A 27,473-nucleotide genomic window follows, 5' to 3' on the forward strand; every position below is an offset into this window, starting at 1 on the left:
TCAAACTAAAAGATTCCAAAGAATGTGTGACTTCAACATTTAGAGACCTAACAACTCTCAAAATCTTAAAAGAGATCTATTTACTCCCAAAACCCCAGAATGATCTCAAGACTCAGCCATATGACAGTGCCCGTTTCTACTTTTATTTTAGTACCCTTATACTATGTGTTGCCCAGTTCTTGTCCTTTTGTCCTGGTTTTGTAGTTGTTTTATTTTTAAACTTTTTTTAATCTATTTTTTATAATTTTTAAATAAATTTATGATTTATATATTTTATTTTTTAAAAAAAAATCAATTCTGGCATCAATTCCAATTTCATGATTACGGTTCTACTTATACCACGTGGACTTCAGTCAGACTGACAAATGCCAAAACAATACCCTCTTCAAAGATAAGAATGTGCCATGGCAAAAATGAAGTCAATCCTGACGGAACGCCAGAAAGGGATGCAACAAACAGAAGTAATGGTTTTTTTTTTTTAATTTGCATAACGAACAAGCAACGTCCTTCAAAATTACAGGTCATAATTCATTATATCAATTTATGCAAATACATCATTAAATTGAAGGGTGGAAAACATGGAAAACCTCTCAAAAAGAAGCGGCTGAATTGAAGATATTGATGAGTATAAAGAGTAACAAGCAAGCATTTTTTTTTTCTCTTAATGCTTTATTCCCAACCATTTTGACCAAACCATAGTGCTTTCAGAAGAAAATAAATATGCACTTTAACCACAACCCAAGCAACCACCATAACATTATGCCAAGTTAGGTCACCTAACTTGACCTTACTTGGCAACCCATAAATATATAATCCATGAAACAACTAGAAAACAGACAAAAAGAAGCTATCATAAAGCAGTGGAAGAAGAAACCCAACCAAATGACCAACAACCTCAATAAGGTCACCAAACATTCAAGTCTTAGCACAAAAATAAACAAATCTGAGCGCCATGATTCACACTGATAAGCAGAGTGGTTAATAAATTAACACTGGTGCTAAACATAATAAATATGAGATGATACAACATATAAAATTCTGAAAATAGTGCTACCGAAAACATACAAACTCCAAAAACCAAATCTTGCTGCTTCTTTTTTTTTCCGCTTTCTGTTCTTCTGTTTTGCATGTATCATCTTTGTACAATTTGGGGTGCATACACAAACACCAAATGATATCAACAATGAACTACAAACCTCTTTGCACTCCCCCTAAATATAATGGAGTTTTTTTTTGTTGTTCCCTGCCCCTTTGCACCAACTCCCACCTCTTGCATGCTTATATAGAGTTGTACAGAGGAATATCTGCAGGGTGGCTGCCAGTGTTATCATAAATAGATCTTACATGCAGTGTGCACAAGCACCCCTTTTTTTTTTCTTACAAAGGCAAACTCCTTGAGCTTGCAAAATTGAAGGCCAATAAAACCATAGCCAGACAACAAATACGATGATCACGAGAACTCCACCAACAATCATTCTGCAAAAGCAATTCTGTTGCTTTCCAGTCGCATGGCTTGAAAAGCCAAAGCAGACCATGAAAGGCAGAAGCAAAGAGCTCAGGGGGTTCATCTCATCAACCGAAATGAATAAAATATGGAAGTGAAGACAAGATTAATCAATCTCTCCTTCCTCTACATCATGCATGGGAAGTTGGTTTGGTTCACCCTCTTCTTCCTCTTCATCATCCACTTTCATGTATAAACCAAGTTGTTCTAAAGGATTACTTCCCCCAAGTTTGAAACCCCCAATGCCGTCTGGAGAGTGGCATGGAGTGGTTTCATCCACAGAACTTGGAGCAGGTTCTCCTGGCACAGACCTTAACATCTCAAGGTCTTTAAGAATCAAACTGTTTTCATTGATGTCAACAGTTTTTTCCATCTGCATTTGACTCCCCAAAATAGATGTCATCAGAGACTAAAAAAATAAATTAATAATAAAATAAAACCACTGAATATAGTCCCTGAGGATAAAAATTTAAAAACCAAAATGATTACCTTCAGCAAGCGCTGCCGAGCAGCTTCCCTTTCAAGTTCTCTTTTGCGCTTGGCTTCAGCAGCAGCTTCTGCTTCAGCTTGCAGGCGAGCATCCTCTGCAGCTTTGGCTTCTGCTTGCAACCGGGCCTTTTCTGTACTTGTCATTAACAAGCCAATTTTGTTAAAACTACAAATAGAACACCAATTTTACAGTCCACACATGAATGTTTAAAACAAAAAATAATCCAGGACAGACAAACAAAAGATCATAGACAATAGGCTTCAATACCTTCTCTTTGCTGCCGCTCAAGTTCCTCCCTCTCACGCCGCAACTTTTCCGGATCACCCTTTTCACCCTGGCCATAAAAAAAGTTTGAGCCAGGTCAATTCCATGGTAGGAGCACATGAAGAAACACTAGCTATGAAAAATTTTATATTTCACAATTCATCCACTTCCACAACAGACCTGATCAAGTGTCTTCTCACGGGCTTTGAGGATAGTATCAGCAAAGCGACTCCTCAATAAAGCTGCACGATATAGCTTTTCTGGGGAGACCTGCCTCTCAGATGGAGCATTCTCCCCTAAAATTTTCATATGGAAAAGATAAGGCGATCCGTGAGAAGTAAATGCTCAAGACCCGCAGGGTCTGATGGTTTTGCTGCTTGAAATTCATGCTTACCCTCGTTAAGTCCATTAACCTCAACTGATTCATGTGGTTGATTCTCCTCTTCAAATTGATCCAGACCACCAACAGATCCTGTGTTGCATATTATATAAGTGCATTTCTATGCAATAATATTTTAGCAAAATCTGATTTAATTTATACATGAAGCAATTCTTAAAAAAGGTTCAAGGTTTGCAGGAAAATTGTATCACAACTCACTATTAATATCAAGTGGGTTCACAACATCACTCATCTCTTGGTCAGCATTTGAGGTTGGTCCAACATTTGCCTGTGCAATGAGAAGATGAGAAAAATAAAGATAAAAAGCACAAAAAACAGAGAATTGCATGAGAATGTACACATTGCCAAGAGAGCTTTACTAAACCAAAGGAGAAAAAGGTAGCTCAAGTCAAAATACTGCATAGGTAATTCATCTGCAAATCATCCATATCTGAACATAAAATGTACCTTAGCCGTTTTTGGAGGGCTAGTAACTTGAACATCGGATTCACTGCCTGAAGAACTACCCGAGTCTGAATCTGTAAAAACATAAAATAGAAAATAAATTCAGAATATATATTTGCAGAGACCCTAATCCCAGAAATTATGAAAGATACAAATAAATACAAAAACATTTTAATTTATCTTTTAGACATTACGCTCATGAGGAAAACGAATAACATCAGTTTCACAGAATGACACTCCACCTTCAACAAAACAAAATGGAACAAAATGAAATTATTTTAAAAAAAAAGGGGATTCACTTCTCAGTTTTACCTTAAAACCACCTTCACAAATAATTTCAAATCATAGACACAGTCTAAAATTAAAAAAATAGAACAACATCAAAATAATCTAGGTAGTAATTAAGCGTTCAACATAATTCAAGTGGTAAACCATAAGCATCTGTTGCCGTAGAAAACCATAGTCCAACGTTGTTAAGGGCGCAAGGTGCCCAAGGCGCTAGAACCCTTATATCACCCGAGGCACAAGGCGCAAAAAAAACCCGTGCCTGATCAAAATAAGGCGCACAATCCTAAAGAAAATATATATATATATATATAATAGACAAATACAAAATTTAAAGCCTTAAACTCTAATATTAACAAACTTGTCTAAAGTCAAAATTCTATTCCTAAAATCATAAGCAACTAATAATCATCATCATTAATATCAAACTCTAAATTCAAGTTTTCATCTTCTTTTCCTTGTTCAAAATCATAGCCATCTACATCATGCTCTACTTCATTGTCATCTTCCTCTTCAACAGCTGAAAAATTTCTTCCAGCTTTTGATTGCAATCTAATTCGTCTTGATGGTTCTCCAAAACCAATAGCACTTGCCACTACACCCCAAGTTCATCATCTTCAAACAGCAAATCATCTTCTGCTTCATCTAAATTTGCACCCGTAGTGGTTGTTGCTCTCCCTCTTCAAACATAAAAGACTACCAAACTTCTATATTTAATATATTTATTGCTTAGTTATTAGATTTTATTCTTTTAATAGACTTAGAGACTTTTCAAATACTAATGCCTAGTAAAACTGTGGCTCTTTTAAACAATAGAAGATTAACAGTTTTTTCAATCAAGCGCACTTGCGCTTTTTTTCGCCTTGGGCTTCAAGAAAAGCCAAAAAAAAAAATAATAATAATAAATAAATAAAAAAAACTGACTAAAAGTGCCTTGCCTTAGACCCTTAGAGGCGCTAAGGAGATTTAGCGCTGCGCCTAGGCACCCAGGTGCGTGCCTTAACAACAATGCCATAGTCAACAAAGAAAAGCCGCTTTCTGCTCAGACTTGTGCACTAGTTTTTCTATCAGGATTCACACACCTATAATGTTCTATAGCAGTGGGTTCAAGACTGAATCCTTAAGGAACACCAGCTAAAACATTTAAGTGTTAGATACTAGGTTGAACCTTCCACTATATTAGTCAGTCGGTCTAGAATCTTTTTAAGCATTATACTTCATATATTTAAGTAAAAACACATATCATATTCTAACAGGTCAAAGATTATAGAAGCAGGGCACAGATTTGACATGGATAAATATATGAAGCACAGATCACAAAGCTTATATTGAATAGCATTACACAATACTTACATAAACTTTCACATGAGAAACATATGGAAGCAGTGTAATTCCTAAACAGCATAGCAGATCACTTTCCATTCAAGCATTGACCTTAATTACTCAAGGAACATTTCAATTTAAAAAATGCTGCAATGCAGTAAATATTAGCCTACAAGTTGCAGTCTTCCCTGCAAGAACTTGTTCACAGATACATGCACAAAGCCTTTCTTTTTTTTCTGCACTCCCAAATGACTACAAATATTTTTTAATGTGACTGCAATAGAAAATTTAACAAGCTCTCTACACCACTGGTACACTTTAAAATTCATATCTAATACTTTGTTATCAAATCGCTTTATTCCTATTGCCAATAACAATTATATCTGAGCATTGATGGAAAGCTGTTGTATCTCTTATTATAAAAATCAATTTCAGGCATAGCCCAACTTAGTATGTTCATTTTAGAAAAAGGTTCTTCACAATACTAGTTTCATATAGACCGGCCAATTTCATCTCATTGAGTAAAAAATAAAGAAAATGACTTCATTGCACAAAGCACGAATTAAAGAGACTCCTGGCCTTTTTCTCATAACTTCTATTATAATGAGCATGTCAGCATTTAACAGTAAAAAGAACGCAACTAAACACACACAGACCAATGAACAGGCTCCGGTTAAGTTGATCCACGGAGACCTTAATTTTCATGAGATGAAAGAAAAATTTTACAGGTTATACCACTTAGACCATAAGAACCCATGAACCAAGACTACCAATAAATTTAAAACCTCGCCAAGTGAGTACCTTAAGTAACTTGCTTCAAGTCATACTCTGCTTAACAGAACATTAAGACATGTATAACAGCTGGTATGCCACTAGATTTAGTAAGGAACAAGAGGGTTTTTAAACCAAATACCATCCAGTATACGCATTATACTAACCTCTCAACACCTAGCAACTTAAAAAGAAAATCACAAGTCCACTCAAATATTACTAACTGCTCAAGAAAAAAATTGTTTACAATGAACCATATGACAAACATCTCATTAAAAGCTAAATTTAGCAAGAATCAGGTGGATTCCAAATAAAACATAGAAGCATATCTAAAACCCTAACAGCAGAGCATAAACCACTCAAAAGATCTTGATGGTGAAAATAACTAATTGTGCGCTGAGAGGAAGAGGCCCAACATCACACTACACATCGCAGAATTTGGATGTGCTTTCACAGATTCAAACAAGTGAATAAATCTCACTCAAAATGCAGGACAAACACATCCAGAGAGTACAGTGGAAAATAGTACCCAAGAAAAAATGAACTAATTGGGCAATATTATGTGGTGCAAAGGAGATAAAAAAAGAGAGTAGAATGCAGCAAACTAAGAACGAACCACTGGATGAGTCCGAATCAGTGCTTGAACTGCTTGAACTGCTACATTTGCTAGTTCTGACTACTGTTTCTTTCTCTATCTCAACAGAAGGATAGCTGGAAATGGGTGGATCATTGCCACCAATATCCACATCTTCATCATTGGGTTCATTACCTGAGCAAATAGGGGAACGAATGAGAAATTTGTGTTCCAGAAGTATAGTTGGTAAGAATAAGTCTCTTCAGACAGGGTATGGTGAAACCTTTGCATGGGTGCATAGATGAGTTGCTGAGGCCAGATTCATTTAAAATCTGCACGCAAAGGGTTACATGTTACTATGCCCTCCAATGGGAAAAAAATGTAGATAAAATAGCTTAAAAAGAAGAAAAAAAAATACCTCCATATCACAAGGCTCAGTTTTTGCCAGTTGCTCTGCCTGTTTCTCCCGCGAATAGTCATCTAAAATCTTCCTCAATTCAAACAATGTATCATCATTAAGAGAATCAATATCAATCTCTATTTCATCCTCGCTTGTTGCATTTGCATTGTCACCATGCCTTCTCAGAAAGTCAATGATGTGGTCTGGCATGTCCTGCAATGACTCTAAGCGCCTGCCCAAATTATGTTTCTCCTCATCTGTCATTTTTGGCTTCGCAATCGCTGGCATGACGATATCCTCAGATTGAGTTTGAGGTGGGGTTTTGCTCTTCTTTAGTTGTGCAGGCAGCTTAGGCTCTTCAACAGCTTCTCTTTTGAGGCTTGCATCGGCTGCAACCAATTTCTTCTCAATAGGCTTCCATCTTGTTTCAAAAAATTTGCTCAAGGTATCTGCCATTATGTGCACATCATTGCCTGCTGGATTATACGTCATTGCATTGGCGAAAGTAAGCCTAACATCTGCTGCAAACCCCGAAGGGCTAGAATATGCGCCCGAAACTAATTTACTCTTGACACTGCCAAGATCCATTGGGTGTTTAATAACAGTGTAGTAATCTGGAATCTTTAACTTCACTATGTCAACCGGAGTATTAAACACCCAACTGTATTGGTGTGACATTAGCCGCTTAAGAAGTGCCTCACACTGTTTCATCAACATTGCAGAAGAGCTGCTAATTGGAGCAGCAGCTATAGCAGCAGAAGGATGAGGCCGTTTTGCCGATTCAAACCTTCCGGTGACCCCACGCTTTAAGTTGGAGCCATTACTGCCACCAACATCCCGCTTCTTAACATGTGCATCACTATTTAAGGAATGCACATTAGAGTTTGTGTTTGTGACACTCCTGGCCAAAATATCCTTTTGCAATGCTTGGACTCGTTCCAGCTCAGCTCGAAATTTCACCTCAAGTTCCTTCCTCTCTGAAACGGATAGCTTGGAAAGAGAAATAATTTGCAATGGAATATTAAAACCATCCCATTTATCCACATTTACGCTAATGCATTTCCGCCTAGGTGCACAGGAGTCCTCAGAGTCAACACGACCTGAGCTACCAAACCCTTCAGACTCAACCATAGTGTCAACTGCATGCCGATAATCAGGGACAAACCCAGCTGAGTGACCCTTAGAGAACTTCTGCGACTTTCCCATCATTACAATTGAAAGATCCCGCGATTTCCTCTTCAAGTCCTTTTTATTTGTGTACTCGACAAGAACTGTCTTTGCCATAGGATCAACCTGACAAACCTAAACAGTCAAAGCATGCCATAATCACTTCATCCCATTAAATAGTTGCTAATCATTTCCTCAGAATAAGCTTCAAAATTTGTACAGCAAGTACAGATCCTCAATCAGGGCATCTGCCTTGTGAATTCAAAGTTCATATAAATACCAGTTCTTAAAAGGGCTTTTTCCAGTTACAACCCTCTTCTAATTTCTCCAACGATTAGAAACCGAGTTAGATACCAAGATGTCGAACCAAAACGGCCGAATCAAGCTCCAAACAAATAAAAAAAATGTATTTTTTTTAAAGTTAATCGAAACCAAGAACCAAGATCCCAATAATCGAAGTCACCCAAGAGTGCACCCTTAGAGCAACCACAAAACACTAACCTCCGCCCGATTCCCCCTTCAGCGATAAAAACCCCACAAACCAGGCCCAGATAAACTCCTCCTAAACCCCAATCAAGCGCAATCCTCCAACCAAACACCAAACCCAAACCCTAATCCACCTCAAATCCCGCCGCCTCAGCAACAAACAACAACTGCAACCAACCAAAATGTAAGAAAAACCAAACCCTATCACAAAAACCATATCCTCAAACCCCTACCCTCACCCCCCGCCAAAAATCAAAGAAATCACAACAAAAAACAATCCAAAAACCAAAACAAACATTACCGATAATGCCTCCAAGAATCGAGCCCCCGATCCCTAGATCCCAAGCCGCACCTCCACGCTCCTAAAACCCCTAGAAATCGAAACCCTAATTCCCCCAAGCTCCTCCTCTTTCTCCTCCGCGCCCTCGAGACGCGAGCGAGTCGAACCCAGAACAGCGACAACGATCGAACCGTTGCTTCTAACCCGGCCCTATTTATAGGCCCAACACGCTCCCTTGAGTCGGTGCTAAGCTCATCCTGACCGTCAGATATCGATGAGATCCAACGGCCGTGATTTCACCCAGCGTCGGCCTCGCTGGCTCGCTTTTCAAGCTCTAGCCATGAGCCTTATATAAACTACACGTTTCTTTGACTTCCCATGTGATCCGGCGCCGTGATCAGCTGGTTGGTGGGATGTACGGGTTTTCGTCCGCCTTGATCTGTTGCGCTCTCTGTGGTGATGCCACGTGGTGGTTTGTATCGCAGCGGTGTGGTCACCACCGGCAGTGGTCTTCTAATTGGTTTTGGTCACTTGTTGTGTGTCAACAGTGCAGTGTAGTGCAGTGCCTCTCACTGGTTTTTTATTTTTGGTTTTTAATAAAATTTTATTTAGATAAATTAAATTTATGGAATTTTTTTATTTATATTTGTTTATTAATTGGCGGCATTTTATTTACATGACTATGGAATGGGAAATAAACTGTGGTTTCATTATATGTTCATGAATTCTTTTGGTTTATAAAACATTCTATCATGTTCACTTTATTTTTATTAAAAAAAATGTAATTCAAATTTATCAAATTAGGAATAAAACTCAATGTTTACATTAGTGTTAATTTAAAACAATAAATAAACCATAAATATTATTATAAAAAACACCAAAGTCAACCAAAGAACAAAGTTACACTAGATGTGAATATAATAAAACACAAAACAAGGAAAAAAAACAGAGGATAAGCACACTAATAAGTGTTAAATTCATTTGAAAGCCACAATAATATTAATTGGGAGATATATATTTATATATATTTATTTATTTATGGGTTATGAGAGGGTTAGGACATATGATGCACCGAAAGTGGCATGACATTGTCCTGTGCATGGACTTTCACATGGTTTGACATGTTACCAATATGGGTCCGTTTGGTTAGAGGGAATGGGAATATGGAGATGGGGAAGGGGAAGGGGATGGGGAAGGGGATGGGAATATAAATAGGAAAAGAGGATTGGGGATGGGAACAAAAGTAATGTTTGGTTGGAGGGGATGGGGATAGGAATAGGATAGAGAATAAGAGAAAATTTTAGTAAAATTACTTTTTTACCCTTTAATATTTTAATTAAATTATATATCTTGTAAAAAAAACAATTATTATTAAATAGCTTCAATTTCTATAAAAAAAATTAAAATGAGTTATTTATTTTCTAAATAAATTTTAAAATTTATACATTTTAATTGATGAATATAATTTGATTTTTTTTATTTAAAATAAATAAATATCCAAATTTAATTATTTTTAAATCACTAAATATAAATAATTCTAATATTTTAAAAATAAATACAATGTATAACATGTCATTTCTTAATTTTCGTCTAATACAATGTAAATATAAAAATACAATGTATAAATACAATGTAAATCATTAAAATTTAAACAAATATAATATTATGAGGGGTAAAAGAGTCATTACCTCATCAAGGCATGCTCAATCCCCCCCAAAATGAGGGGGATGAGCATGAAGGGTTTGAGGGGCATGCACTCCCCCCTCATTCCCTTCCCATGCCCTTTGGTGCATGCCCAAACATGGGCATGCACATGCCACAAGGGTTGATCCCCAATCCTTGGGGATCAATCCTTGCATCCAAACATACCCATATTCTTTTTTACCATTATATTCATTTTTTTTTTTTGGATGTTGAATTTCATTGCCAACCATGGACTTTGGCAATTTCAAGCTATAGAAAATTTTAATTTACATAAAATTCATCGTACAAAACTATGTACAATATGTAGATAAACGGATATATATATAGAACTATATTTAAAAAATAAATAAATCATAATTTTATTTTTTAAAAATGATAATATAAACATGTCACGGGAAGAACTAGAAATTAGACACAAAATGAAGCAAATATTAAATTGGGAAGTAATCAAAAGTAGTAAATAAACACTATCATATCAATAAACATTTGGTAATACAATTAACTCATATGCGAAATGTCGGTGGTTCAACTCCTTTCAAAAGTATAGATGAGAATTTACGTGATATATGAGTGAGAAGTGGCTTGTCATTAGTGTCTTTAAAAGAAGAAAAAAAAAATGTGATTAAACATCCTTACAAAAATACAATGAAAGAAAATAATAAGTACAATAATAAGATGGATTTTATCATTAATGATATCTAGTGACATAACTAAGACTAGCTGGTAGAGGGGCTGAAGGCAGAGTGTAAAAAAAGAATTATCTTACAAAACAATTATCTCCTATAAAATAACGTGAAAATATAACAATAATATATATATATATATATATATATATATATATATATATATATATATATATAAACCACAATTTGAACTATTGCCATTATTAGTGTCCAACATATGAGATATACAAGTAAGAGGAAGTAGCTACATCTTTCGGTTTTGTATTTTATAAAAAACTAAAATCAATCCCTTTTAATATAAACAACCAAACTGTAATTTATTTATAAAACCTATAGTATATTTGACATGGCATATCATAAACTTTTTTTTAAAAAAAATTACTAATTAAAAAAACAATATGCAAATTTTATTTTTTTTTAAAAAATTTTTGTAATTAAAAAAAATAAAAAAGTAACTTTAAAACAAAATTCACAAGCAAGACTCGAGCTGCACACTAACTTATGATATGCCATCGAACCATACTCATTACTCACTAACCATTCAAGCACACATACGTTTTACGTTTAAAACATCTAAATAAATTATTATCATATCAGTCTAAATATAAAAAAAGAAAAATTATTTTTTGAAAATCCCTCTTTGAATAAAACAGTTTGAAATTGAGGACCTCATCTCCTCCTTGGCTTCCTATATTATGCACACATATATATAAATATATATATATATATATATGACCAAATAGGTGATCTGTTTTTTAGTCATTAAATATAAATAGATCACTTTTGTCTTGTGCCATCTGTACTATCTAAAATCTATCACTTGATAAATACATTGGAAGTTATTTATTTAATTAAATCATTACACACCTGCATGTGGCAAAAAATATAAAACAAAAGCACAAACAAAACAAAAATATATAAAATTTCATGCATAGATTTGTGTAGAATTTTGTGGGATGTTTTAGTTTATGAAGCAATAAAGGCATCTTCTAGCTTTCAATGTACACCCAATGATGAGAATATTTTATATTGATATATATATAATTACTTATGTAAGATATAATTGATAAATCACGTCAAAAATATTAATAAATATGAAATTATTAATTTAATACTCTTATGATTTTTCAAATTTGTACTTTCACTGGAACACGGATCCTATGCACATAAGATTTAGTGGTAACAGAAACAAATGGGTGTTGCCAATTATTTAAAATAAAAAAATTAATATTATTAAGTTATTTATAATGTTTATGTACTAAAATTTAAGATTTATATTCCAAGGTGGAAGGAAAGCAAAAGGCACTGAAAAACTACATTAAATAATATTAGCTAATATTTAAATAAAAATAGAATAAATTTTAAATAACATTTTATTTTTTAAAAACCATAAGGTTATGATTTTACATTTAGCTAATTCTAGAAGGTAAAGCAAAACCAAAACCACTCAAAGTTAGCAAGCAAACATGCATTGATTTTTTTTTTAACAAATATTTTTATTAATCAATATTAAAAATAAGCATGAGTTATTATTAATTATTAACAAATAATACAAGTTATATATACTTCTCACTTGACTCTTTGAGATTTGATGGCCCATACGGGTGGCAATGTAAAACATTGTTTTAGAGTTAACATTCTATTTGCTACTTTTGAAGTAATTTTTTTTCCTTTTCCTTTTACTATTTTATATCAAAATTAATTTTAATGAAAAATAACAAAAAGACTCATCCAATTATTCTACTTTAAAATAAAAGGCTTAAAATTTTTTAACTGCGTCCCTGCATTTTAATGTTCCCTTATTTCTAATAAATATATATTTTATGGATTATTGTTAATTTAAAAAATATCCTTTTTGCCCGGTTATCTAAATTATCATCAAATTTGTATTTAATTTCTTCATATATGTATATGAGGTAGTTTTTTATTTTGTTATTTTTTTAAAAAAATTTACAAAAAAGGTAGAAGTGGAGAAAGTTCTCAACACATAGTGATGGAGGTGAAGATGATAATGAATGTGTGCATGTGTTTGTGGATAAAGTTGAGACAACACAATGGCGTAGTACATTGAGCCATCAATCCATAATACCATCTCTTGCAAGTCAAGCTCTTGGACAGTGATTGTCTTCACACACTTGAATTTTTCCCTAACATTCATTATCAATTTCTTAATAATAATAATAATAATAATAATAATAATAAAACATTCAAGAGAGAATTATTTATTAAGCTAAAAACCTCTTGATATTTTAGCATTGGAAGCTTCAAGCAGAATATTTGTGTGATACTAAAAAAAACAGATTCAAATAAATCAGTAGCAAATAAAGTTAATGTTTAATTTATTATACAGTAAATAATTAATAATAGTGATCAAACATTTGAGAGCAAGAGGTTTAGTTTTTCCTTTTTTTTTTTTTAATACTAATTTGTACACAAATTAAAGCCCTAGTCTAAACAACTAAAAAAAAGTCAGTATGACTAGTTATGTTTTTCTACGCCTCTCAATATATTTTAAAATTGCAAACTATACTTATAATTCATTAAAAAGGTTTTGAGTCTGTCTTTTGACTACTAAATTAATAACCAAATAATTGTTAGAACAAAATTCTTTATGTTTAAGAGGAAGTGTCTTATTTCAAAAATAATTTTATTATTTTTTAAATTTTTAATCCGTGTTTATTTACAACATCTCCTGCCATGTGCAAAGGCTAAAAGGATTAAAAGTGTCAAACTCGAACTCACACCAGGGATTTATTGCCACTATTGTTTCTTGTAAGATTTGAATTTAAGATTTTTTAAATATATCGCATTTATTTTTCATCACAGGACCATATCATTAGACTATGAGTTCTTTAATTTTATTATAGATTGTTAAAATATATATATGTCTCTTAAAAAAATATATAACACAAAATTGAATCTAACATGAACACGTAAAAAAAAAAAAAACTAAACACAATTATGATGTGATTAATATAATATAGTTTGAAGGTGAGAACAAATAATTAGATAAACTAAAAAAAAAAAAGGAGGCCCACAAGCAAGTGAATCTTGTAAGGCTAATCAGCATCAGCGCAGCTAGCACAAGCCTGGCAGACCATAGAACAAGCTCTGGATTTAAATGTACAATGGTTGGATGGCAACTTAACTTACATGATTTGACTATTTGAGTTCTTTCAGTGCCTTCCAACCAAACAAATCAAGCTTATATTCATATTCATATATTTTTTTGTCTTTAAACAAAAATCAATGAAAATAAATTTTCAAGACATTTAAGATTTAAACTTTAAACATTTTTAAATCCCCTTTGGCTTGAACCATTTTTTTTTTTACCAGATAATTTTATGTATATATATATATATATATATATATATGTGTGTGTTCAGGTTTTAAGTGTAGTAATCAAGATGATATGGTTGCGCAATGTCATGTAATAAAATGTAGATACAAAAAGAATATAGAGTAATCAAAATATTCAACGAGAACATAAGAATTTAACATGGTTCAGTGAACGTTCATTTTAAGGAAAGTGGGGAGAAATTAGACTACTTCTCTAACTTTTTTATGTTCATTTGTGCTGAAGTGGAGGAAGTAACATTTCTCTTATTTTCAACTAATTAAAGTGGATTTTGAACTAAGTCTACTTTAGTATTTTTTTCTACTGAAGTGGAGGGAAACACGTTAATCTATAAAAACTTTCTTTTACTTCTGAAGTCTTTTTTAAACTCATACAAATTTATCCAACACCTAAATTCTTCGATTCTATTTTCACTTTCTGACAAATGAACATTAAAAGTCTTGGAAGTGATATCACTTCCCCAATCTAAGAAAGTAGCATTTTTTTTCCACTTCTTGACTTCCCCTCATTTACGGTGAAAATGAACGCCCCCAAGTCTACATCGATAAGCAAAGGTGATGAAAAAATTTCACTATAATATTTAAAAATGAAAAATACAAGTTCATGGACCTAAAACTGTGTGCTTGCTTAAACTCAAATTTTTGAGATTTGCATGGTATGAGCACGCCTATGCTCATTGAACACTCTCATGCACATGTGAATAGTAACCATGAATAACAAACAGAAGCATTGTATATATTGAAAATTTTCCAAGCCACATTCACAACAATTAATGTATATATATGAAATATAAAAATTTATAATATTACACATTATTTTCTTGTTGAGCGAGTGACGTTTTAGAAAAAGTAAATAATTTTTTTTTTCTACACTGCTTTTCATTTTGTTTTATTACACAAATTATATTATTCTCATCCATCTTTGGTTTTCTAAGGGAAATGGTTGATATTGTGAAATAATAATAATAATATATTATTATTATTGTTATTGAGTACTAATAAAGAGCATTCTTCGTGAAAGGTTATTTTAATCAAATATTTATATAATTTAAGTCATTAAATGTTTTTTATTAATCACACGTAAAAGCTTTAAGATCATTGTGGACCCCATCCTCTTAATTAATTTTAAATTACTTTTAGATAAGTTTATCTACTTATTTATATTTTAAAAGGAGACCTTTATCTTATCCCAGCCTCCCGGATCTGATTTATCGTTTCGTAACACCCGAGCGAGGATCCTCACGCGATATTTGTTTTGGTTTAAAAATTAAAAGGAGAGTAGAAAACCGGAGGAAACCCTATCTCTTCTTATGTCGTGTGGTGACCTTGGCGGCAGGCTCTTGATATTTTGTTCCTCGTTGAATTTTGTGACGAAAGATCCAAGGTAGGTGCTTGAATTTTATTGTGGTTGTGAGATCTTACTTATTCTCATTCTTAGTTTCCACCCTATAGACTACCTTAAGGAATTTGATATGTGTTCACCAACCTTTGTGTTTATTCATTCATTTATGCACATGATTTATGTTTGTTAGGGCAGTGCTTGATTTTGGATAATCTGATTTGGAGTCTTGGAGTTGTGAGACATTTAAGTAAGTATCCCACATATAAATTATACTATGTATATAGACTTTTTGAAACTTGTTAAATTTGTGAAAATATGTATTTTTATTTATTTATTTTGGATAATTAGATTTCTGTATATTATTCAAATTATATTTATATAATTAATACTAATTTCGAATTATTTTAAATTATTTAATATTCAAATTAATGAGATTCTTTTAGAATTCCCACGTGTTGATTTAGTTAAATTTCGAATTTTTCAAATAATTCTTTTTAAATCCCGATTCTTTTTACTTTTTGAAATTTCATATGATTTATGATCTGTTCAAAAATTTCAATTTCGGATAATTATTTAAATTTTTTTGAATTCATGTGTTTAAAGTTCGATTATGTATTTATTTATTTATTTTTGAATTTAGGGTATTATTTAAATTTTTTTATTAAAGAATATTATTATTTTTTTATTATTTGTTCATATTTGTATTCCATTAAGCGGTGTATTTTGATATGACAAAAAAATGGGATCATGTTACTGGCATTCTTGTACTTTTGCTTGTCTTGAATTTTTGTTAGTTCATCGCTTTTGTGAACAAGGTACTTTTGATATAGAAATTAGTCCCCAACTAACTTTTGTAACAACCCTCGTCATCTGGGGTTAAACATCGACCGGGTGTCGACATGTATTTTATTCTAGAAACTATAGTTTCCCACTGCTTGTCGTCGGTGCAGAATATCGGCCTTTGTTAATTTTTGGCTCGGGTCACGAGGGTAAAAAAATATGACTTTTTGTTTTTGTCTCGGGTCATCGAGGGTAAATATATGAATTTTTGTGATTTGTTTTTGGGCAATAGTTGTCCTGGGGACCTATATGCTTAATTTTTGACATCTATGTTATGTGAATTAAACTTATGGTTGGTTTTTGCAAATCATTAAATTATGATTTTTTTGATAAGTGATCCTTATATTTTTTTTATTGGGTGCTTCATTTGGGTGTCAAGCTCATAAAATTTGTTGTTATTTTTTTCTTTCAGATCAGGAGTAGAGGTCAGTGACGGATAGCTTAGCAGGGATCGTTGGGCCACCGTCAATCTTCTTAGCATGTAATAAGTCCCGTTGTTGTGGGCATAGTTTTTATTTGATTAAATTTGTAGTAACTGTGCAAAATACTTAGTTATTTCTTTTAGTGTTGAACTTCATTCTTGTTTCTAGCCTTTGCTCTCTGTTAGACTTTTTTTGTGATTTGTTGAGAACAGGTTTTGAGGCCTTACATGCCTACTGGCCTCAGCTTGGTGGGTGTGTGGCCGTTTGTCAGTGCACTGGGCCTGGGGAGCCAGGTTCGGGGCATGACAATCATGTTCATTTCACATTAAGAAAATGAAAATGAATTCTATGGTTTGATTTCTCTGATTTTCATTATTTATCTTGATGTGGATGATGAAACAATATTTCCCTTATCACTCTCAATTTTTTTTTATTTTAATTAAAAGCTAATTCAGCATTTTTATTATTAAAATTATAAAAAAAAAAGTAATATAGAATCATACTTGCTCTCACTTCTTCCACAATTTTAACAACACTGGAACTGTCGATAATTTTTTAATGTTTCGATGTACTTTGCTCTCGCTTCTCTTATAATTTCAATGGCATTGTAAGTATTGATAATTTTTTAATGTTTTGATGTACTTTCATTTCCTACAAAATAAGTGTAATGCTATATAGAGCACATTACCAGCTACGTCAGTTGTGTGGCTGGTTCATGTGATTGCTTACTCCAAAATAAATACCTCAACTACAATCTTTTTTGTTATAACTATTTTAGCAAAATGGGGCTCACCCTTATTTTTCAATTCCCTACATTTTTGAAGGAATGACGCCATGCCCTAAAAGATTTGTTGAGAATGGGATTGGGAGTACATAAAAATTAAAAAGAAATTAATGCTTTTAGAAGAGTTTAGATGCGTGTGGTGATGATTTTAAGATCCGTTTGATACGCAATATTTTAAAGAACATGATAACTTTTATTATTATGTGTTTGATTTACAAATAGGATGGGAGTACAATATAAACTACCCAATCGGTACAACACAATTTTTTAATTTTTTTATACCGTAATTTTTTTTTTTGTGAAGTATAGGATAACTTATGACAAAATTGTCCCTGTTTAAAATTAAAAATTACACTACTCATTAAGAAATGATAACATGATTTAATTTGTTTTGTTTATTTATTTATTTATCTAATTATTTATCTTTTTAAAATTTATTTGTTTATTTATCTATTTATTTATCTATTTATAATTTTATTTATTTATCTATCTATTTATTCGTATTTTAGGATTAAGGTATTAATGAATTTTTGTTTGTTGTGGATTAAATATTTTTAAAATTATGTTAATTCTTTTTAATTTGTTGTTGTTGTTGACCGTTGTAAAATTTGATAAGATTTTCATAAAATATTATTGTATATGTTTTTTTATTGTAAAATAAATATAGAATAATAAAAAAATATTATCGTAATTTACTATTTTGTGTTCTTTACTGTTCAATAAAAATCAAATATAGAACAACACAAGCACTTTTACTGTACTTTAATTGTTTGTATTTGTGTTGTTTTCTTTAACGAATCAACCGGACCCTTAATATATAAGCTTTGAGATACTTGGATGAATGTGATTTTTATACTTGCATTTTCATTTAAGAACAAGCTCTCACATAAGCGCGCACACACACATATATATATATAAGAAACATCAATTGCTTGTGTTCATTTGTAGAACGTCCACGAGTAAGCACAGTAAGTATCACTGACACATTAAAAAGGTTGATTAGATTTAATTAGTTTTTTTAGTTTTTTTTGTTTGGGTTCCTATAAATCTAGTAGAAATAATAGTTTAGATTTGTTCAGATATTGTGCGGCATGACCTTTAATTCAAACACTTGACCATGCCATTTTAGTTTAAATTTCTTCTTCTACAATCTTTTCTATTCGCCCAGATGATTTACTGATGATTTTCTAAGTTTTTTCTATTTATTTTAGTCTTTGCCCGACCGGGGTCAGGTCACAATGTTAGAATTTTTTTTACAATATTTCATAATTTATTATTATTTTCTCATTAGAAACCACAAAATCATGTATATTTATTAATATTAATTTATAATTTATAATCAATAAATAGAATTACAAATATATATATATATATCATAAACATACCAACAAAAATAAAAATAAAATCCATTAATATGTTATGTAATTACTTTATAAAAATTTAATTTACTAAGAAAATAAAACAATAAAATGAGTGCAATTTTATTATAAAATATAAAATAAAATATTTTAACTAAATAAAAAAATATAAGAAAATTTAAAACAAAATAAAAACTCAATTGAGATTGTGTAAGTTATATAATTTATTGATAAAATATATCATCCATGTAAAAGGATAAAAATTAGTGAATTAAATTTCTTAGCTATTCTAACAAAATCAACCAATAAACAAACAAATAAATAAATAACATCGAGAGAAGTTCGATAATTATATATTAATATATTAAATTTGTAAATATTTAAAAAACTTAAAAATAAATGACATAATTAGAAAACACTAGTGTATATAAAGTCATTTATCAATTTAAATATCAAAATTGAGTAGTTTTTATATTATAATTATGGTTTTAATATTGAATTTGATTATTATTAATTATTATAATATATTTTTATATTTTATTATTGACTCCGGTTCGACCCGGTCAAACTCATTAACCCATGATCCATGGACTTAGCTGGGTCAATGCCCGAGACGAGTTTGACAACCTTGATTTTATCACATCATAGCATAGCATGCGACAGACAAACTCGCAAAATAAAATAATAAGATATAATAAAAGGATACATTAATATAAAATAAAAGTTTCATGATTTAATTAACAATGAATTAAGACTTAAAACATACCTTTCAAAGAGAATTTTTTTTAATATATATTAAATATATAAACTTGGTCGAAACTCCTCTTTCTTATCATAATTGAATATAATTAATTTGTGAAAACGATTTTTAAGTAATGCACATATTCACTAATTATATATTTATATGGAATAATAAATTAAATTAAGTTCACTATTAATTATTTAGTAATATATGTAATAAACTCATGATTTATCCCTTCTATAATATATATATATATATATATATATATATATATATAAATATATGTATTTTTTAATTTAAAATAAAAAATTCACCTTCGCTTTCATATGTGGAGTGGAGTTTTAATAGAGAAACCACAACCACTTTGAATTTAATTGTTAGGTCCCTTTGGATATAAATCACAATAAAACACGTCTGAAAAATATTTATTAAATGTTCATTTTCAGACATTATTATGAAAATTTATGATTGGTCATGGAAACTAATAAATCCAAAATAGTGGACAATGTCCCAAATGTGACCTCTTTCAATCCCTCCAAATAAATAAATAAATAAATAAATAAATATATATATATATATATATATATATATATATATATTCCACTAATAAACAATTAACCATAATTATTATTAATATTTTGGTATTTATTCTACTAGTTTTCTAATACTTGGAGGCTCTATATTAGTCCAAGTTAAAATATTGAGGGTCTTATACAAAAATAAAGACATTATAGTAGGTATTAATCGGATCTACAAAATTAGTAATTAGACATTATTTATTAACATAAAAAATTTATCATCATTATTGTTTTATAATTTCGAACAAATTAGAAGGTATATATATATATATATATATATATATATATAAATTCACTAAAAGGTGTATAATCCAGTGGTATAAAATCTCCTTCGCAGTTCGCATGAGATGAGACATGAGTTCGATTATCTCACAGTGTCAAGAGCGAGAGTGAGGTATTTGGTGATTGGATGTATGAGTTACCTGCCCGCACGTACTTGTTCATTTATTAAAATATATTCATTATTAAATAAATTTTTAAACACACAAGGGCAAATAATACAAGGTAAAAAACTCACCATCCTTAATTTTTTTTCCTAATTTCCAATAAATTGAAAAGATTTTTTATTTTTAAATTATTTAAATTAATTTTAAAATTCCCAAGAGTTAAATAAAACATAAAATTTTAAAAAGAGAAAATAAAAAATAAAAAATTCAATCATCCACTTGAAATGCACATGCAGAGAGTGGAGAGCTTCTTGTGACTGTGAACACTTGAGAAAGAGAGAGAGGGAGTGAGAGAGAGAGCTTGAAATTTTTGAGTTATTTTTTTTTTCTATAAAAAATAAAAAAAAGGAAAAAAAAAAGAAGAAGGAAAGACAAACCCTAAAAATCTCAGTTGGCCCCTCTTCATTCTTTCTCATTTTTCCCTTTCTTTAATTCACTTCTGGCTGAAGCTTTCTTCCAAATTCAAAGGAATCCAGTGTTCATCCACCCGATCTGGACCGAGTTGGGCATTGATTTGACGAATGCTGTTGCTCATCGCCTTCAATTCCTTCTGATTTGATTTGTGGGTTGGAAAAGGTGTCATCTTTGGCAGTGAACTGAGTGAAGTTGGGGAAAAACCCTAGGTGGAGGAGAGAAGTAGCCATTGTGATCAGGTAAAACGAAAGGTTGATTTCTTTTTTGGTTTTTGTTTGTTTGGAAGTGATGTTTGGCTGGGTCTTTAACAATTTTGTCGAAGTTTCCCGGGTTTTGTCGTGTTAATTAATGTTTGGATGTGGCGGTGCATGGATTTTTCTTGCATTTTTTGGGGTGTATTTTGGTTGATTTGTTGGATTATTACTGAATTTGATCAGCTACAATGTGACATTTTTGTTCTTTCACTGCAATTTGGCTGGTGGCGTTTAGAGGATAATTCTCCAAATTTGATGCATTTGCTTGGTTTAGCTCTCAATTTCAAACCTTTTTACTTTGAATTTATGTTGTTTTTAGAGTAATTAGAACAATTAGTTGATTTCTGTTTGCAGGATTGCATGGAAAAGTTTGCTTTCTTGATGTTTGTGTTTGTGGGCATGGTAAGATTGGTGTCCATGGAAACGAGAGGATTGTGATCTTTGTGAAAAATGCCGCCTTCCCCGGCTCTGAGGTGCTCCCCAGGGCGTGATGTTGGCGTTCACAACAACCACAAGAGAGGCCGCAGTCTGGAGAGTGGATTTCCACTCAAACCAAAAGATGATGATCTTGTGCTGTTTAATGAGATGCAAAATAAGGAGAGGGATAACTTCTTGTTACATACATCAGATGATCTGGATGACTCAATTGGTAGTGATGCCATCCTTTTTCTCTGCATTTGCTATTGATCGCAAAACGACAAGTTTTCCGTTAGATAAAATGTACTTACTTGACAATGATGTAATTTTTTATATATCAGCAAGATTGAGATACTATTCAGACTTCAAGCTTGGAATCAACATTCCAGCCAGGGGAGAGACCAGTGATTTGCTTAAAACAGATGGAGAGAAGAATGACTATGATTGGTAATTTGCCTACTGCATATAAGCAGCTGAAATTATTATTCTGATATTTTGCCACAAGTACTTAAATATGATTTGATACACATTACAAATTGCTGCTGTCTGCTCTTTTAAGAGCATTCCTAACTTAGACCAATGATAATCTTTAGTTATCAATTATGGTTTTTGTCTAGTCATTCGTTCGCAGTTCATTATTCACATGAAAAATTTTGTTATGGCACAGGTTATTAACTCCACCAGACACTCCTCTCTTTCCTTCTTTGGATGATGAAGAGCCTCAAACCGTTCATCTAGCACCTAGGGGCAGGCAACGGAGTCAACCGATTTCCATAAGGTCATCCATGGTAAGTTGTTGTTTCTATTATCTGCTTTCTCTCGCGATGAATATATAGTTATTGCATCTGTCAACTTACCTTCAGGAATTTTCTTCAAATAAAGCACATCATATACATTGTAACAGACTGAGAAGACTCACCGGACAAGCAGGGGTAGTCCAAGTCCACATCGACTAAGCCCATCTCCTCGATCTACTACTGGTGTTAATCAATCAAGAGGCACCCCCCCTTCAGGTGGTTCTTATTCTAGCCCGACAGCCGTTCTGAGGCCAACAACACCTTCACGAAGATCGTCAACTCCAACCAAACCTTCTTCACCTACACCTCGATCTTCAACTCCCACTCTCCGGAGGTCAAGCAATGATTCAAATGGGCAGGGGTCATCTTCTGGAAGAAGGGGGACCTCCCCGGTGACGACAAGTCGTGGCAATTCTGCTTCCCCAAAACTACGAGGATGGCAGACAAATCTCCCTGGCTTTTCCTCTGATCCACCTCCAAACCTTCGGACTTCTTTGGCCGATCGACCATCATCATATGTTAGGGGCTCTTCACCAGCATCCAGAAATGGACGGCAGTCTATGTCACCCACTGTATCAAGAAACAGAAGGCAGTCTATGTCACCCACTGCTTCTAGAAGTGCTAGTTCATCACACAGTCATGATCGAGATCACTTCAGCTCTTATAGCAAGGGATCTGCTGCATCTTCATGTGATGATGATTTGGATTCTCTGCACTCTACAGGTGCGGGGATGTCTTGCGGCTCAATTGGTTCAAAAAATGGAACATCAGCAAACATCAGAACTATGGTTTTCTCTAAAAGACCAGTCAGAACATTGTCTTCTAATTCCACTCCAAAAAGATCCTTTGATTCTGTGCTCCGACAGATGGTATGGTTTTCTTAGCATCTCTTTTCAACCATCGGTTTCTTCTCTGGTTTTATTTGCTTAATTTGCCCAATTACCATCAATGAACTCATGACTCCACCTGTCAAATTAAAGAAAATTTTGTTGGCCATAACAATATCTAATACAAGCATTATAAATTATTAATTTGGAACTGAAAAAAGGCCCTGTTCCGATTGGGTTGTATGTTCTAATGGTGAAGATAAAGCAGATAGCACAAGGCCACAAATGCAGCTAAAGAAACAAAACCTGTATGTGATAAATATTATCATCTGGCTGCTTTGTTTGTCATTAAGCACAACTCTTACAAGTCACCAACGGCAGTCACTTGAATCTCACATTTCATCATCAAGATATGCATTTCATCAAACTTTGTTTCTTTTTTCAGCTGCATTTATTGAGAATTGACTTTTTGTAGTGCCCCTTTAGCAAGTTAGTCTATGACTCTTGATTTTAATATTTATTTGTTTCACTGTTAATATTTTCTGACTTGTTTTATTTGATATTTGTTTTTGTAAGGATCAACGTAAAACTCCTCAGAACATGTTCAGGCCACTTTTATCAAGTGTCCCTACAACTACCTTTTATATTGGGAAAGCAAACACTATGCATCGTCCAATGTTCTCAAGGAATTCATCACTCACAACTAGCAGTAATACAAGCTCTGAGCCAGGTGCCTGTGTTGTTCCTGATGTGGAGGCCAGTGATCATCACCAGAATGATCTCTCTGGTAAAAGGGGAAAGCCACAAGATCCTGAGCTACATGAGGAAATATTTAAATTTGACAAAGCAGATGACATACCAGATAGTGGAAAACCCATGGGAGATATAACAAACAGAGATGATTTAGTGGGATTAGAAAAGTCAGCTCCCAATTCCTTAGGTGCTATTAGTGCATTAACTGCTTCTGAATCTTCAAATACTGCTGTTAACCCTTCTATTCTTGATAGAAACGGAATGATGGCAACTTGCTCCAAATGTGGAAATTCATACAGTATCAGGGATCCAACCACAGATGTTTGTCAAGAATGTGCTGAAAATGATAGGCTCTTCACTGAAGGGATATCTCCAAGTGCTTTACTAGTAATGCAGAATGAAAAACTCCAATCTCCAATGGCAGATGGAAAAGACATAGGGTTCAATAAGGCACAACTTGCAATGGAAGTTTCTGAATTGCCTGATAAAAGTAGCACAAATATTCTTCCTTCAGATGCTATGCATGCTGGGCAGGTATACAAGTCCTTAATGAATCGTTCTAGGTTTCACTTGGATAATGATCTAATACAACATGGCCAATCTGACGCGCAAGAAAATAGTGGTCAAGAGGTGAATGCCATTCAGACTGAAAACATATATCAACAATCTCAAGAAATTGCTCATCAAAGCACACGGGTTGAAAGTCCTGAGGGAACTGGCATATCAGTGCTTCTAATGCAAAAGTCAAGCAGCAATAAGTGGCCTGTTGTCCAGGGTAGACCCTTTTCTGCTACAAATATACTCTGTTCCGAGCCTTCCTATGTGAGGGACCATGCAAGTTCTATGAAACGGAGCATGAGCCGGGAAAGCACATCGGCCTCTTCTTCTATTGACATGGGATCGTGGAGACAGCCAGAGTATCATATGCAACTGCAGTTAAATAGCCAGAAAGGTGAGATGGAGAATGTGAGAAATGATTGTTATGTAAACACACAGAGTGCAGAGAGTTCAAATTTTGAAATCTCAACTGGCATCCTTGAAGAAAGAGAATCATTTAATGGAGAAAATGGAAATTCCTTGAAAAGCACGGGATCTGGTTGTACAAGGTCCTTGTCTATCACACATACTGCTATTGATGTCGATGGAGAGTCATTTGGTTGCACTGATAGTTGCATGCCAATTGACTCTTTTAGATCCCAGTTTAGTCACCCAGATAACAATCAGGCCTCAGACACTTTGGCAAGCACCCCTCTTAATGATGGATCCAGTTCATGCATCAATTCAGAAGGATTGCTAAGTGTTAAAAGGATCACTCGGGCGACAGATCCAGAACTTGAAATGCAGGGTTCATCTGTTTTTGAAGAGGAAGAGCAAATGCCAGCTTATAATGCCTTTGGAAATGACATTTCTGGTGTTGTCACAGTTGACTCTTCTTCCATAAATTCAGAACGACAAGTTTTTGAAAGTTTGCAAGATCGACAAATGGATTCCACTGGAATAAATCTTAATATCACGGATGAGCCACATGAGCACTCTGCTTCCACATCCTCGGAGACAGATTTGCTGGCTTCGGCATTGGAGTCTAATGTTGTCAATCATTCCCGTGGTACTAATGATATGGACTTTCTTACATATCTGTGGTTCTTTTCCATTCATCTATTTTGATGCATATTTTATTTCTTGCATTGAATTATATCATCTCTCTCTTTTTTCTTTTCTACTAGATGTTTAGGGTTTTCATTAAGTATCTTTATGATACTCATTATTTTCATTGCTTGGTTTTTGTGATAGTTAATGCAAATTTGGATTTATGGACAGATGACCTTAACTATTCATCCAAAGGATTCATGCCAATCTTAATAAATTATGATAATCAGAGTTATGGCTGCAACTCTTTTTGACCTTACTTATTTGCTTCTTTCTTCCTGTCCTCATTCAAGTAATTATCTAAAGCAGAAGGCAATTTCTCCGAACTCAGTGTTAAAGTAAATATATAAATGATTTCCTTGACTAAAAAACCGTCAAATGAAGCACTTGTGTAAATGTTGGTATGAGTAAATGTCTGTATTTTTGCATTGAGGTCAGAACTTCTAGTTCCAATCTAATTGATTTAAAGGATTGTTGCTAATTTGTTTGGAGTGTTGCTATCTTTTTAATAATCCTGTTCAAGTTTACCATATGTTATTTAAGGCAACTTTTTCAAATCATACTGTAAATTACAACTTATGAGTTCTTGAAAATACAATCCATAAATGCTACTTCCCGGAGTATGCGGCGGCTTATAATTTTAGCATGTTTGCTTATGCCTTCTATTTTACAGAAAAATCCATCACAGCAGCCGAAGCGCCAGGAGGATGCACACCGAAAAGCTTTACTCTGGAAGAAGCTGCCGATACAATACTCTTCTGCAACTCGATTGTCCTTGATATAGCCTACAAGGCGGCAATCATTGCAATGGAAAAGGAGGAAGCTCTGTTGTTGGCCGAGGCACGTCGACCAACACCAACCATTTTGGGGAACCCGTTCTACAGCCGAAGAGACTCGTGGATGTCTTCTAATAAACAAGCACCAAAGCCTCAAAGAGCCAGACGGAAAAGATTGGAAACCAACACAAACACGACGGCTATGGAGCCAGGAGAAGATATAAAGGTTCAAAGTGCGGCGCCATCACATCCTCATCCTCAGGTTCCAAACAAGGTGGACAGTGCTAAACCTCCGAAGCTGGAATCCAAGTGCAATTGCACTATCATGTAGGGAAACTTAAATCTATTCCAAGTGCGTATACGCCTCGACTGATTTATTTCTAGGGAAATGCCATCATTGTATAATTGTTGCGAACGCGACGGTGCACCAGATGAATTATTTATAGGTTTGTAGCAGCTCCGCCTGCGATATTCTTTTCTGTCGGTGTTGTTTTGGCTTTGTGCTGCTGCTGCTGTTTTGTTAAAAGTTCAAGAGCAAGAGGGTGCTTATTGAGCTATTCTTTTTGTAAATGTTCATTTTCAGTGTCTGTTTATATCTGTTTTGTTTTGGATTTCCTTTTTTTTTTTCCCTTTTTTTTTTCTTTTGTTTATAAGGAACTTATTGATCTAAGTATGCTGAGGATCTGGTTTGGTTCAGATAACATGTTTGTTTAAGAAACAGGGTCTAGTTCCATTTTGCTTTGTTTCAGTGTCTTTTGTTGGTCTTATTTGTTTTTTCATCTTCTTTTTTCTGGTTTATTTAGAATTAAAATCATCTTCCATACATGCATCCATACAAGTAGTTAATTGCATTATTTATCTTTATTATTGTTTTCTACAATTATTCAAATGCTGTCCTAATATGTAATTTTCCCATTAGGATTTGATTTATTTATTTATTATTT

General features: G+C 33.1%; 2 protein-coding genes across 4 annotated transcripts; one reads left to right on the forward strand and one right to left on the reverse strand.

Moving 5' to 3' along the window:
- Window positions 1-1,371: 1,371 nt before the first annotated feature.
- Window positions 1,372-8,580, reverse strand: LOC120260785 (transcription factor GTE9-like). Of its 3 annotated transcripts, none has more exons than XM_039268349.1 (11): window positions 8,410-8,580; window positions 6,474-7,748; window positions 6,339-6,387; window positions 6,098-6,250; window positions 3,106-3,176; window positions 2,857-2,926; window positions 2,653-2,730; window positions 2,439-2,554; window positions 2,262-2,328; window positions 1,994-2,124; window positions 1,372-1,877 (listed from the first exon to the last, which is right to left on the reverse strand). In XM_039268349.1, exons 2-11 carry the CDS (start codon window positions 7,737-7,739, stop codon window positions 1,611-1,613), a joined length of 2,268 nt encoding a protein of 755 aa, XP_039124283.1. In that variant the 5' UTR covers window positions 7,740-7,748; window positions 8,410-8,580; the 3' UTR covers window positions 1,372-1,610. The 3 variants fall into 3 exon arrangements, with proteins under 3 accessions (XP_039124283.1, XP_039124282.1, XP_039124281.1); XM_039268348.1 differs by having other exon boundaries at window positions 6,474-7,757; XM_039268347.1 differs by having other exon boundaries at window positions 6,474-8,275.
- Window positions 8,581-20,919: 12,339 nt separating this feature from the next.
- LOC120261024 (serine/arginine repetitive matrix protein 2) lies at window positions 20,920-27,144 on the forward strand. The gene is made up of 7 exons (XM_039268680.1): window positions 20,920-21,297; window positions 21,667-21,961; window positions 22,071-22,176; window positions 22,397-22,517; window positions 22,634-23,395; window positions 23,930-25,712; window positions 26,427-27,144. The coding sequence occupies exons 2-7, from the start codon at window positions 21,763-21,765 to the stop codon at window positions 26,858-26,860; spliced, it is 3,405 nt and encodes a 1,134-aa protein (XP_039124614.1). The 5' UTR covers window positions 20,920-21,297; window positions 21,667-21,762; the 3' UTR covers window positions 26,861-27,144.
- The last annotated feature ends 329 nt before the right edge of the window (window positions 27,145-27,473 follow it).

Source organism: Dioscorea cayenensis, chromosome 5, assembly GCF_009730915.1.
Source record: "Dioscorea cayenensis subsp. rotundata cultivar TDr96_F1 chromosome 5, TDr96_F1_v2_PseudoChromosome.rev07_lg8_w22 25.fasta, whole genome shotgun sequence".
In the NCBI taxonomy this organism is placed as follows: Eukaryota; Viridiplantae; Streptophyta; class Magnoliopsida; order Dioscoreales; family Dioscoreaceae; genus Dioscorea; species Dioscorea cayenensis.

What these genes read in the sequence shown, in the direction of transcription:
- LOC120260785 (XM_039268349.1), bottom strand. Translation starts at nt 7,739, where the DNA reads ATGGCAAAGACAGTTCTTGTCGAGTACACAAATAAAAAGGACTTGAAG. An exon ending in GTGAGAAGACACTTGATCAG is followed by an intron (nt 2,329 to 2,438) that starts GTCTGTTGTGGA and finishes TTTTATGGCCAG; the next exon opens with GGTGAAAAGGGTGATCCGGA. An exon ending in TGAGCGGCAGCAAAGAGAAG is followed by an intron (nt 2,125 to 2,261) that starts GTATTGAAGCCT and finishes TGACAAGTACAG; the next exon opens with AAAAGGCCCGGTTGCAAGCA.
- LOC120261024 (XM_039268680.1), top strand. Translation starts at nt 21,763, where the DNA reads ATGCCGCCTTCCCCGGCTCTGAGGTGCTCCCCAGGGCGTGATGTTGGC. An exon ending in GAGAAGAATGACTATGATTG is followed by an intron (nt 22,177 to 22,396) that starts GTAATTTGCCTA and finishes GTTATGGCACAG; the next exon opens with GTTATTAACTCCACCAGACA. An exon ending in TGTTGTCAATCATTCCCGTG is followed by an intron (nt 25,713 to 26,426) that starts GTACTAATGATA and finishes TCTATTTTACAG; the next exon opens with AAAAATCCATCACAGCAGCC.